Source organism: Aotus nancymaae, unplaced genomic scaffold (assembly GCF_030222135.1).
Source record: "Aotus nancymaae isolate 86718 unplaced genomic scaffold, 86718_ANA_hifiasm-v0.15.2.pri h1tg000092l, whole genome shotgun sequence".
Lineage (NCBI taxonomy): Eukaryota > Metazoa > Chordata > Mammalia > Primates > Aotidae > Aotus > Aotus nancymaae.
The window spans coordinates 2267605-2279762 of NW_026988507.1; the positions used below are offsets into that span (position 1 = coordinate 2267605).

The window sequence follows — 12158 nt, forward strand, 5'->3', positions numbered from 1 at the left end:
AGAGACGGGGCTTTGCCATGTTGGCCAGGCTGGTCTCAAGCTCCTGACCTCAGGTGATCCATCCGCCTTGGCCTCCCAAGTGCTGGGATTACAGGCATGAGCTGTGCCCAGCCTAAAAGTTTGTTCTTAAACATATTGTTTTCCCTTTCTTTAATCACAGTTTTTTCACTAAAAGTTACGTACTGTAAAACTGTCTCAATTCAGACCTCTCTCACGTATTATTTGAATTATTTCAGTGGCTTTCTAATTGTTATTCATTCAGCCTCTATTTTGTTCTTATCTTCCACCATACCATGTTCTTGAAACAATTCTTCTACCTTGCTCTGTTTTTGTTTGTTTTTGTTTTGAGACGGGGTCTTGCTCGGTCACCCAGGCAGGAATGCAGGGCACAATTGTGGCTCACTTCAGCCTTGAACTCCTAGCTCAAGTGATCCTCCTGCCTCAGCCTCCTGGTTCTTTAGTCCATCTTCCATGCTGCAATTGGAGTGATCTTTCAAAATTCATGTCTCATCATTCATTAAAGGGGTTTAATGATTATTTATTAAACTCTTTCAAGAGTGGTTTATCAGACATCGAATTAAGCTCAGGTTCCTTATTGTGGTATACAAAGCACTTCTTTCGCAACCTTCACTTTCTCACTTTAACAAGTATTTACTAGTATTTACTGAGAGCCTACTGTGTGCCAGGTACTAGTATAGATATTGAGGATAATAGTGAACAGTGTGAAGTCCCTGTTCTCCAGGAGCTTGCATTCTAATTGAGGGGAAGGATGAAGGACAGATAGTGAACAAATAAATGGATATACCTGGTGATGATAAATGCTATGAAGAAAATTGAAGCAGGGTAACATATAGAGTAGGATTGGGAGGATACTATTTATCTAGGGTGGTCATGGAAAGTCTCTGATAAAGTGACATTTGAGCAGAGCCATAATGGAGGTAAGAGGGAGCCATATGGAAATAGGGGACTCTTTCATGTGTTTTTATAAGCTGGACTGTTTTTAGTTTGTAAATATGATAAGCATTTCTTGCCTTCACATTCAGTGTTCTTTTTGCCTGGAATGTCCTCCCTACTTCAGCTTTTATCTTTGAGATCCCAATTCAGATGTGAACTTCTGCATGAAACTTTACTTATCTGGAGGTATCAAATACTTCTTCCTCTGTATGTTTGCTATGGCTTTGCCATATATGGCTTTGGGATTCAGTTGCTAGGATGAGAATAATATCAGTTTTCTGTTGAGAAGATTAAGGATAATGAAATATTCTTTCTCATCTCAGTTCCCCCACTTCTTTGCAGCTCCCATATGTTCTAAGATTTAGGTATTTTCTTAAAATTCTCTATTTGTTAAGTCTTTTAGGGAGACGTCATAGTTTGGATTCTTTATTTCTTACATGTTTTTTGGAGTCAAATTTGCCTTCTGATCTTAGGTTGGAAAAAGCTTCATGTAGTTTTGGATAAGTTACTCTTCTGAACCTCAGTTTCCTTGTCAACAAAATGCCAGTATTGTAAGTTAATCTGTGAAGATTAACTTACAGATAAAACACTAATTTTTCTAAGTGTTTCACGTGAAATACTACAAAATACATGCACCTTTCTTGGGAAGAAATTGATCTATCAGGTAAAGAGTTAATCTCAGTTCCTCAGTAGTTCTTTACTAAGACTATCTTTCCTTTATGGAAGATTTCTCCTTGTGGTGACAAAAGAATGAGATGGAAGGAGAAATGGTCTGTTGGGCAAGGCTGTTTGAGTGACGCTCTTTGTCAAAGTTGGAGCCTCCTCTGCTGAGGCTTGGTTTATTGGCTCTCTTAATTCGTCACAGTGGTGGAGAATTTTTTCTTTTTTTTTTGAGACGGAGTTTCGCTCTTGTTACCCAGGCTGGAGTGCAATGGCGCGATCTCGGCTCACCGCAACCTCCGCCTCCTGGGTTCAAGCAATTCTCCTGCCTCAGCCTCCCGAGTAGCTGGGACTACAGGTGTGCGCCACCATGCCCAGCTAATTTTTGTATTTTTTAGTAGAGATGGTCTCGATCTCTTGACTTCGTGATTCACCCACCTTGGCCTCCCAAAGTGCTGGGATTACCAGTGTGCACCACTGTGCCTGGCCTTATTTTGCTTTTCAAAATCTCATCCAGGTGTCATTTTTTTTTCCTCAGAAGATTTCTTTGATTGCCAGATAACAAAGTCCTTTCCTTCCATCCTTCTACCTTGTTTGTTACTAATAACCTTTGTACATGTCACCCATTGCTGGTCATAGTGCTTGCCACATGATGGGTGCTTAGTAAATAAATCTTTGTTAAATAAATGAATTTCCTAGAGAGCCAGAAGTGCTCTCTTGAGTAGCCCAAGTACTCATTTTTCCCCTCTTTGTTTAATGCTTTGATCTATTGAAAGGCACTTAACACTAGTAGAAAGAACACAGTCTTTGGATTTGGACAGATGAGATTTCTAATCCTGGCTTTTCAAGAGAAATTATCTTTTTGAACCTCCTTTCTGTATAGTATGAGTAATAATTCTTTGTTATATATTGTGTTGAGGTTTAAATAATACGGGGATTTTCATTAGGCTTAACTAATACATAAAACATCTAGAGCAGTTTTACATGTAGAGCACTAGGTATGTGCTCAAAAAATAGTTGTAGTTATTATTATTGTATGCCTCAGTTATATGAGAAATAATGCATCTCTTTGGAAAAGCAGATTTCCCCTGGATTTTGTTTTCCTGAGCCAATGGATACCTTGATCCATTGAAGAAAACTGCTTACTCCTACATTACTTGTTTATTCAAGAAATATTAAATGGTTGGGCACAGTGGTTCACACCCATAACCCCTCTAGGAGGCCGAGGTGGGCGGATCACCTGAGGTCGCGAGTTCGAGAGCAGCCTGGGCAACATGGTGAAACCCCTTCTCTACTTAAAAAAATGCACACACAGACACAGACACACACACACACACACACACGCCAGGCGTGGTGGTGGGTGCCTGTAATCCCAGCTACTCAGGAGGCTCAGACAGGAAAATCTCCTGAACCCAGTAGGTGGAGGTTGCAGTGAGCCAAGATTTTGCCAGTGCCCTCCAGCCTGGGCAACAGAGAGACTCCATCTTAAAAAAAGAAAAAAATACTAAATGCCTACTATGTGCCAAGCACTATTCTAGTTGCAAAGGACTTTTTTTTAAAGAGATAATGTCTCACTATGTTGCCCAGGCTTGTCTTGAACTCGACTCAAGTGATCCTCCCACCTCAGCCTCCCAAAGCGCTGGGATTACAGGAATGAGCTACCATGCCTGGCCTCTGATCCAGGTCTCTTAACTCTCAATTTAATGCTCTGTTTACTTGTTCTCTATATTTTAAAGTTTTCTTTGGATAAATGTTCACTCTTCTTCCTTTTGTTTCTGTGATAGATCGTACTTAGTTAGGAGTTTGGAGATGAGGAAGCTTGAGAAACACAGGAGGCCCTAGGATAATTAATCATGCCTGTGACTCTGTTAAGCATATCACTTGGATTGTCGGCAAGAGCCACATGGACCTAGAATTGGTCTGTCATCTTTGAAATGGAGTTGTGTTGCTGATTCTCTGCTTTGCCTCATTGACTTGTTAGCCATTTGATGTAAATTATTTTGTGGATGGGGATTTTTAATAAATCTTTCAATCTGAATCATTTGTGAAGAGTAATGTTCTAGCTTAATGTATTTTGAGAAGTGATATGCTCTTTCACATAATGTTGGTCTCTCATGCTTGTAGGGAGCTATGGAAAATTAATTTCTCTGCTGAATTTTGGGTCACCTTTTAAACTAATATGTATGCATATGATTTATTTGTGTCTTTTAATTCCCTGTTACGATTACTTTATGCCATTTCGATTCCGTTTACTTATTCCATACTTGTAAAGCATTCATATAAACATTTAAATGATTGTTTTTATTGATGAAAATGTTTGAATTTTCTAATAAGCCTCCTGCTCATTTGTAAATTTTTTCTTTTCCCACCCATAGTCCTACTTTCTTCCAGGCAGAGCTGTGGATCAAAGAATTGTAAGTTAACTTTGGTATCATTTTTCCTTCTCAATCACTTTATTTTTAGTTAGAAGAAATCAAACAATTAGCTAATCATACTGCTTATTTTTTGCCAATAAGAAGTACCTGTTTAGGCTGGGCGTGGCAGCTCACAAGTATGATCCCAGCACTTTGGGAGGCCAAGGTGGGCAGATGACCTGAGGTCAGGAGTTCGAGACCAGCCTGGCCAACATGGTGAAACCCTGTCTCTCCTAAAAATACAAAAATTAGCTGGGCATGGTGGCAGGCGTCTGTAATCTCAGCTACTCAGGAGGCTGAGGTGGGATAATCACTTGAACCCGGGAGGCGGAGGTTGCAGTGAACCAAGATAGTGCCATTGCACTCCAGCCTGGGTGACGAGTGAAACTCCATCTCCAAAAAAAAAGAAGAAGAAGAAGTGAAGTATCTGTTTATACTTTTAAGTTATTGGGTTTTCAAAATTTTGTTGGTTGGAGTTGAAACATTTCTTTAGTTATGTTTATTAAATCTATAACAATTGTCAAACCTAAATTAAATTGGAAAAACATTTTAAAGTTAGCTATTCTATAGTAGGGAAAATAAATGCTCCTATTTTGGCACTGGTAAAACTAGCTTATTGAATAGTTCATATTTCTAGAGTTGCAAAATTACTGAAAGCATATAGCTTTGTTTAAGGAACCACTTTAGTAAGTTATCTAAACCCTTTGGTCTCGGTAATTTAAAAAAAATCTATCAAAAATATAGTATTTGAATTAAACTTCACTGATACCTTGTATTAGTTTCTCCTTTGGGATTTAATCCCATTTTTGGATTTCCAGATTGAAGTTTTGCTTTCACTTTAATCTTAAAACATGTTAAGAAAAGAACTACGCATGGCTGGGTGTGGCTCACACCTGTAATCCCAGCACTTTGGGAGGCCAAGGCAGGCAGATGATGAGTTCAGAAGATTGAGACCATCCTGGCTAACACGGTGAAACCTCATCTCTACTAAAAATACAAAAACTTAGCCATGCGTGGTGGCATGCACCTGTAATCCCAGCTATTCGGGAGGCTTAGGCAGGAGAATCACTTGAATCCAGAAGGTGGAGGTTGCAGGGAGCGGAGATTGCACCACTGCACTCCAGCCTGGGTGACAGTGTGAGACTCTGTCTCAAAAAAAAAAAAGAAAAGAAAAGAACTACACGTTTACAAATGTTCCCAAGTCATCTATTCACATTTAGCAGCACACTAATATTTTTAGTAGTTTCAGTAAAATTAGTTTGAGTGTGGTAACTCACACCTGTAATCCCAGTACTTTGAGAGGCCAAGGTGGAGGGGTTGCTTGAGCCCGGGGGTTTGAGACCTGCCTGGGCAACATGGTGAGACCCTATCTCTATAAAAAATAATAATAATAATTTCAGTAAAAATAGTAGGGTATTTCAGTAACATTATGTGGTTTCACTGTGTTTTAAAATAAGGATGATAAGTTGGTAAGTTAGTGTAAAGATTTTAGACTTTCTTTGTGAGAATCCTGTATTTACTGATGTACTCAGTGTACATCAACAATATGTTTGATACTATGAGAGTGGTCTACATTTGATCACATTCTTTTTCATTTTCTAGAACTAGTGTTTATGATTCTCGAGCACGAGAAAGATTGCGCCAGATTAAAGAACAGAAAGCATTGGCCTTACAGCTTCAAAACCAGGTAAAAAAGAAAATCGGGATAATATTATAAATAAATAGTACATCCAAGTAGAAACTATTTTGGAAAGTTACCCAGATTTGGGTAATTGCTGTTGTAATTCCAAGATTTTGTGGTAGCATAGCATGTTATGATATGTGGTAAATGTTCTTGGTCTGTACAGTCAGTACTACTCATTATACATAAGATAGTCTCCTACTTGTGATGGTTTGACTAATGATTTTTTGACTTTACAAAAAAGTGAAAGCAGCACGTATTTCAGCAGGCTCCTTGACTTATGACGGGTTTATTGGGACATAACTTTATCGTTAAGTCAAGGAACATCCGTAGATTTCTTTATCCCACTTATTCTGAAGTTTTATCTTTCAGAGACTGCAGGAGCGGGAACATTCAGTACATGATTCAGTAGAACTGCATCTTCGTGTACCTCTTGAAAAGGAGATTCCTGTCACTGTTGCCCAAGAAACACACAAAAAAGGTCATAAATTAACTGATAGTGAAGATGAATTTCCTGAAATTACAGAGGTAAATTACATAACACTTAATTTCTACACTACCAAGTATTATGTTTAGAAAGAATTCTTTGGATGAATTTCAAACATAGAAGCAATAGTGGCTGGGCGCTCTGGCTCACACCTTGGGAGCACTTTGGGAGGTTGTAATATCAGCACTTTGGGAGGTTGAAGCAGGTGGATCACTTGAGGTCAGGAGTTGGAGACCAGCCTGGCTAACATGGTGAAACCCCATCTCTACCAAAAATACAAAAAGTCGCTGGGCGTGGTGGCATGCACCTGTAATCTCAGCTACTTGGAAGGCTGAAGCAGGAGAATTACTTGAACCCGGGACTCTGTCTCAAAAAAATAAAAGGCAGTAGAACACATGGTATTTAAATTTTCTTGTAAATTTCTGCTTTCACTTATTTTACATACCAATCTGGGCTTTATTTTTTAAATATTAAAAATAGATAAATGAACTGTGGGTGGCTTTTAACAACTTCAGTGAACAAGCGTTTAATACATTTGTTTTTCATTTTATGTGCATTTTTACTTAATGCAGTCATACAATAGTTTGACCTCAAATTGTAAGCTGAGACTTGCTATTATTTTTTAAGTAATAAAACCCATTATGGAAAATTTGGAAAATATAGAGGTGTCTGTGTACATTTTTAAATAATCTGTTTCTTTATCCATGCTTCTCTTTGAAAAACTACCATGTAGCTGGTGAGCATAACACATTTTTTATAGTTGTGCTGAATTCCATATTTTACATTTAAAATAAAAACATCTCTAAGAAAGTTTCTAAAAGGCACTGCCTTTACTCTCTTACTACCTTTTATGAAAAATTCTATTTCTTAGGAAGTCATTTGAACCAGAGATATAAAATACAGTTAATTTTTCTCATGGGCCCAGTTTGATAGCAGAAGGTTATTTCAGACTTTAGGAGTTAATATGGAAACAAGGGTCTGAATGTTGTGCTGAAAAAGAGAAGGGAAGACTAGATGAAGTGGAAAGAAGTAATTGGGGATTACTGGGAAGAAGTAGAAACTAAAACTTCAGAGGAAAATTAATTAACAGTAAATTTATAAACAATTGAATAGTGATAAATACAGTCTGAGGATTATATGGGGCTTGGTGAGAAATCTGGTGTGTCTGAAGCCACTTGTGTTTGATGTCTTGACACCTTTTGTTTTCCTAGGAAATGGAGAAAGAAATAAAGAATGTATTTCGTAATGGGAATCAGGATGAAGTTCTCAGTGAAGCATTTCGCTTGACAATTACACGCAAAGATATTCAAACTCTAAACCATCTGAATTGGCTCAATGATGAGGTAAACTTGCACTTGTTTTTACATACAAATAGTAAACATTAAGTGGCAGTTAAATTAAGGCATTATCTCACCATTTCTCAAAATGTGGTTCATGGATGACCTGCATTGGAATCCTCTCTCATAGGCCTCTTCGTTGTCTTAAGTGTGAGGGAGTGTGGTGGAGATAGGCATTACTAACAAACATCTCAGGTGTATTTTAAAATAAAGTCTGAGAACCACTGAATTTACCTTTTCTTGTATTGAAGATATGAACACTGAAGAAGACATTCACTCAGTGGTATTCTCAGTCTCTTAAAGGCTTCTGTTCTGCAGTTCATCTTTTCTGAGCAAATAAGTATTAACTGACCATGTTACAGCATGAAGGAATACATTGGGATTTCTTTATAAGAATCCAGTTCTACTTCCCTTTCTACCTAAGTTCTACTTATTTTAGATCACTTACATTATGAATGATAAGCTTTCCAAAATACCCTGCATTTGTATATGGTATTAAAATGGACATTAAAAAGTTATTATTAAATATGTGAGGTACTGGGGGAGAAGTTACGGTCTTCACCTTGCAACTCCAGTTTATTTTAAGTATATTAATTACATGACAATTTTTAAACTGATCTATCCTATTCCTAAACCTGTAGCTACCTGTTTTATTTTAGAAGGATATTTTTACATCAAAAGAAAACTGGGTTGGGTATCTTTCCCTAAGTACTTCCTTTCTGTGAGCATCCCTGCCTAATTTGAGTATACTCAAGCTTCACAGCTGTGGAGGATTTTTAATTTCTCAGTGTAGTAATCATTAAATATTCTAGATACCCATATCCTGTTTTTATATGATCAGGACCTTCCAAATAATATTTGCTAATAACTATTGAGCATTTACCTCATTAGGTACGGTTCATGTTTTATGTATTTTATTCATGTAATAGTCATCATATCTTTGGAGGTAAATATGATAGTTTTATCATTTCCATTCTACAGATAAAGAAACAAGGGATAGAAAGATTTAAAAACTTGCAAGGTTATACAGCTAGTAAACAGCAGAGCCAAGATTAAGACCCAAGCATTAGGTCTTATCTACTATAATCTTACTACCTCAGAATCCTAAATTGGATCCTGGTCTTAGGAACAGATATGTAGAACTTAGGAGCGATGTATCATGCACAGGATGCTGACTTTCTCTGGAGCCAGACCCATTCTTTTTGCCACTAGTTAGTTTATACGATAAAATTTTCAGAAGCTCATCACTCCCTGAATAATATCTGTAACCAAGAATAATAAAGAAGGCATGATTTGTTACTGTCTTTCTTTAGAAGAAACCCTTTTTGCTTCTTTTGGCTCAAATATTACAACACTCGATCAAATAATAGAAGAAAAGAGCTCACCAAATCAAAGGAGGAAATGAAAATCAAGGATAGGTAGAAGAATCCACTGATAAGTTATTTTTGATCTGTGGTCCTTTGCCAATTATTTCCTGCCACTGCTGGTTGGGAGAGGTCAGTTATTCTAAAGGGATAGTGCCTTTAATGTGTTGTAAATCATGGAACACCTCCTAGAGGGCAGCAATGAGTAGGATATGAGCTGAGTTCTTGCTATTTACTGTGGCATTTACCTCGATGAGATTCCTTACAGAGACAGCATTCATCAGGACATATTTTCCATTCCCTGGGCCCATCAGAGGCTGGATTTTTAGCAAGCTAAGTTAATGGAAATTACATTATTTTAGAGGAGATGAGAGGAAGGAAAGATTCCTTGTCTACTTTATCCCTACCATACCTAGCCATAACTTTTGTAGAGCGAGTGCTTTTCTTCTCAGTTCAGAATAATGTTATCCTTGAAAGTGGGTGCCAATTCACATGTCCATAATAATGATGGGAGCTATCTTAAAAAGCACCATTTTCAAAGTACCATACTTTTTAGGCTTTCAAAGTTACTGCCCTTGAGAAACGAACATCCTGATGGAGTGTTAGTAGATATCCTTAAGTATTGATACTCATTGAAGAATACTTAATTTTGGCCAGACACAGTGACTCATGCCTAAATCCCAGCGCTTTGGATGGCTAAGGTGGGAGGATCACCTGAGGCCAGGAGTTCAAGAGCAACCTGGGCAACATAGCAAGACCCCATCTCTACAAAAAATTTAAAAATTAGCCAGCCATGGTGCCTGTAGTCCCAGCTATTCAGGAGGTTTAAGCAAGAAGATTGCTTGAATTCAGGAGTTTGAGTTTATAGTGAGCTATGATTGAGCCACTGCACTCTAGACTGGGTGACAGAGCAAGACCCTGTGTCTTAAAAAGAACACAAAACTGTCCTGGCACAGTGGCTCATGCCTGTAATCCCAGCACTTTGGGAGGCCGAGGCAGGCGGATCGTGAGGTCAGGAGATTGAGACCATCCTGGCCAACATGGTAAAACCCCATCTCTACTAAAAATACAAAAATTAGCAGAGTGTGGTGGCATGTACCTGTAATCCCAGCTACTTGGGAGGCTGAGGCAGGAGAATTGCTTGAACCTGGGAGGCGAAGATTGCAGTGAGCTAAGATCGCACCACTGCACTCCAGCCTGGTGACAGAGTGAGAATCTGTCTCAAAAAAAAAAAAAAACCACGAAACTTAATTCTGCTTCTCAGTTATGAACTAACAGTCTTCTTTTGCAAATAATTTGTCCTCTGTTCAATTCTCTTCTTCCCTTAAATAGATATTTTCATTAATAACCACTTCTCTTCTTCTGTTTGCTATTTTATAAGATGTATTAAAACTTTCTCCAAAATAGGTGACTGATACATTATTCTTACCATTTTATAAACAAAGTACCATACTTTGTAGGCTTTCAGAGTTAGAAAGGAATATAAGAACCAAGAAGTAAAAGGAATCAGATTCAGTTTATGAGGAAGATAAAATCCAGAAATCCTATGTTTAGGATATGTATGGAAAGCCATTAGGCTACCCTGTCCCTGAAAGAAAAGTAGACCACAGTACCTATTCATACAATAGGGTTTAAGTCTTTTTTTCATAAATGGATTTCTATATAGGTGAGTTTGGTTAAATTCTGTACAGCTTCAAAGGACTAATGATTGACAGGATTAATGTAATACAATGAAACGTCTCAAAAATGGAATGTGGGAACTGGCTGCCATACAAAGAATACAAAAGGGCTTTTCACAAGATGGCGCCGAAAGTGAAGAAGGAAGCTCCGGCCCCTCCTAAAGCCAAAGCCAAAGCGAAGGCTTTAAAGGCCAAGAAGGCAGTGTTGAAAGGTGTCCACAGCCACAAAAAGAAAGAAGATCCGCACATCACCCACCTTCTGGTGGCCCAAGACACTGTGACCCTGGAGGCAGCCCAAATATCCCTAGAAGAACACCCCCAGGAGAAATAAGCTTGAACTACTATAATATCAAGTTTTCACTGACCACTGTGTCTTCCATGAAGAAGATAGAAGACAACAACACACTTGTATTCATTGTGGATGTTAAAGCCAACAAGCACCAGATCAAACAGGCTGTGAAGAAGCTCTAGGACATTGATGTGGCTGGCCAAGGTCAACACCCTGATTTGGCCTGATGGAGAGAAGAAGGCATAGGTTTGACTGGCTCCTGATTACAGTGCTTTGGATGTTGCCAATGAAATGGGGATCATCTAAACAGTCCAGCTGGCTAATTCTAAATATATATATATATATATTCACCATTAAAAAAAAAAAAAATACAAAAGGAGGCAGAAAGACTGTTAAAATCAGGACACTAGGCTGGACATGGTGGCTCACGCCTGTAATCCCAGAACTTTGGGAGGCCAAGGCAGATCACAAGGTCAGGAGATCAAGACCATCCTGGTTAACACGGTGAAACCCTGTCTCTACTAAAAATACAAAAAAATAGCCAGGTGTGGCACTTGACTGTCCCAGCTACTCGGAAAGCTGAGGCAGGAGAATCGCTTAAACCCAGGAGGTGGAGGTTGCAGTAAGCTGAGAGAACCACTGCCCTCTAGCCTGGGTGACAGAGCGAGATTCCATGTCAAAAAAAAAAAAAATCAGGACACAGTAGATAGGAATTTCTATATTGGATCAGGAGATTAGTTATTAATACAAATATCTAATTAAGAGAAGGGAGGATAGAGTTAGAGAGATGAGAAATTATGCCAGGAGCAGTGGCTCATGCCTGTAATCCCAACACTGGGAGGCTGAGGTGGGAGGATTACTTGAGCCCAGGCCGTCGAGGCTGCAGTGAGCTATGATTGTGCCACTGTACTCCACTCCAGAGTGGGTGACAGAACAAGACTCTGAGACCCTGTCTCTTAAAAAAAAAAAAAAAAAAAAAGGAAAAATTACTTACAAAGGTAGAAATAGATTGAAACAGTCAAGAAACAGAAGGAAATATTTTCAAATGGGTGTTAATATTAGAAATTATGTGTTAATTCCTGGAGATTGAATTGGATAACTTCTATAATCCCTTCCAACTTTAAAATTCTAGGTTTATTATTCTGAGACAAGGACTGCTTTAGGCTTTACATTTCTCTTTATGGCCAAATAGTCCTTTGAGGGACTAACAGTTGTTTTAAAAGGCATCAGATAAATTTGGAAATACATAGATATAATTTAGGTATACAAGTAAATAAAACTGAGTTTTGCTTC

General features: G+C 38.3%; 1 protein-coding gene across 5 annotated transcripts in view; it reads left to right on the forward strand.

Moving 5' to 3' along the window:
- Positions 1-12158, forward strand: part of SENP1 (SUMO specific peptidase 1) — a 69840-nt gene that overhangs the window by 37005 nt on the left and 20677 nt on the right. For all 5 annotated transcript variants that reach the window (XM_064369801.1, XM_012459134.2, XM_064369800.1 and 2 more), the window contains 4 exons: positions 3990-4028; positions 5631-5715; positions 6082-6237; positions 7408-7539. In XM_064369801.1, coding sequence (XP_064225871.1) covers positions 3990-4028; positions 5631-5715; positions 6082-6237; positions 7408-7539 — 412 coding nt within the window. The remainder of the gene's footprint in view (positions 1-3989; positions 4029-5630; positions 5716-6081; positions 6238-7407; positions 7540-12158) is intronic.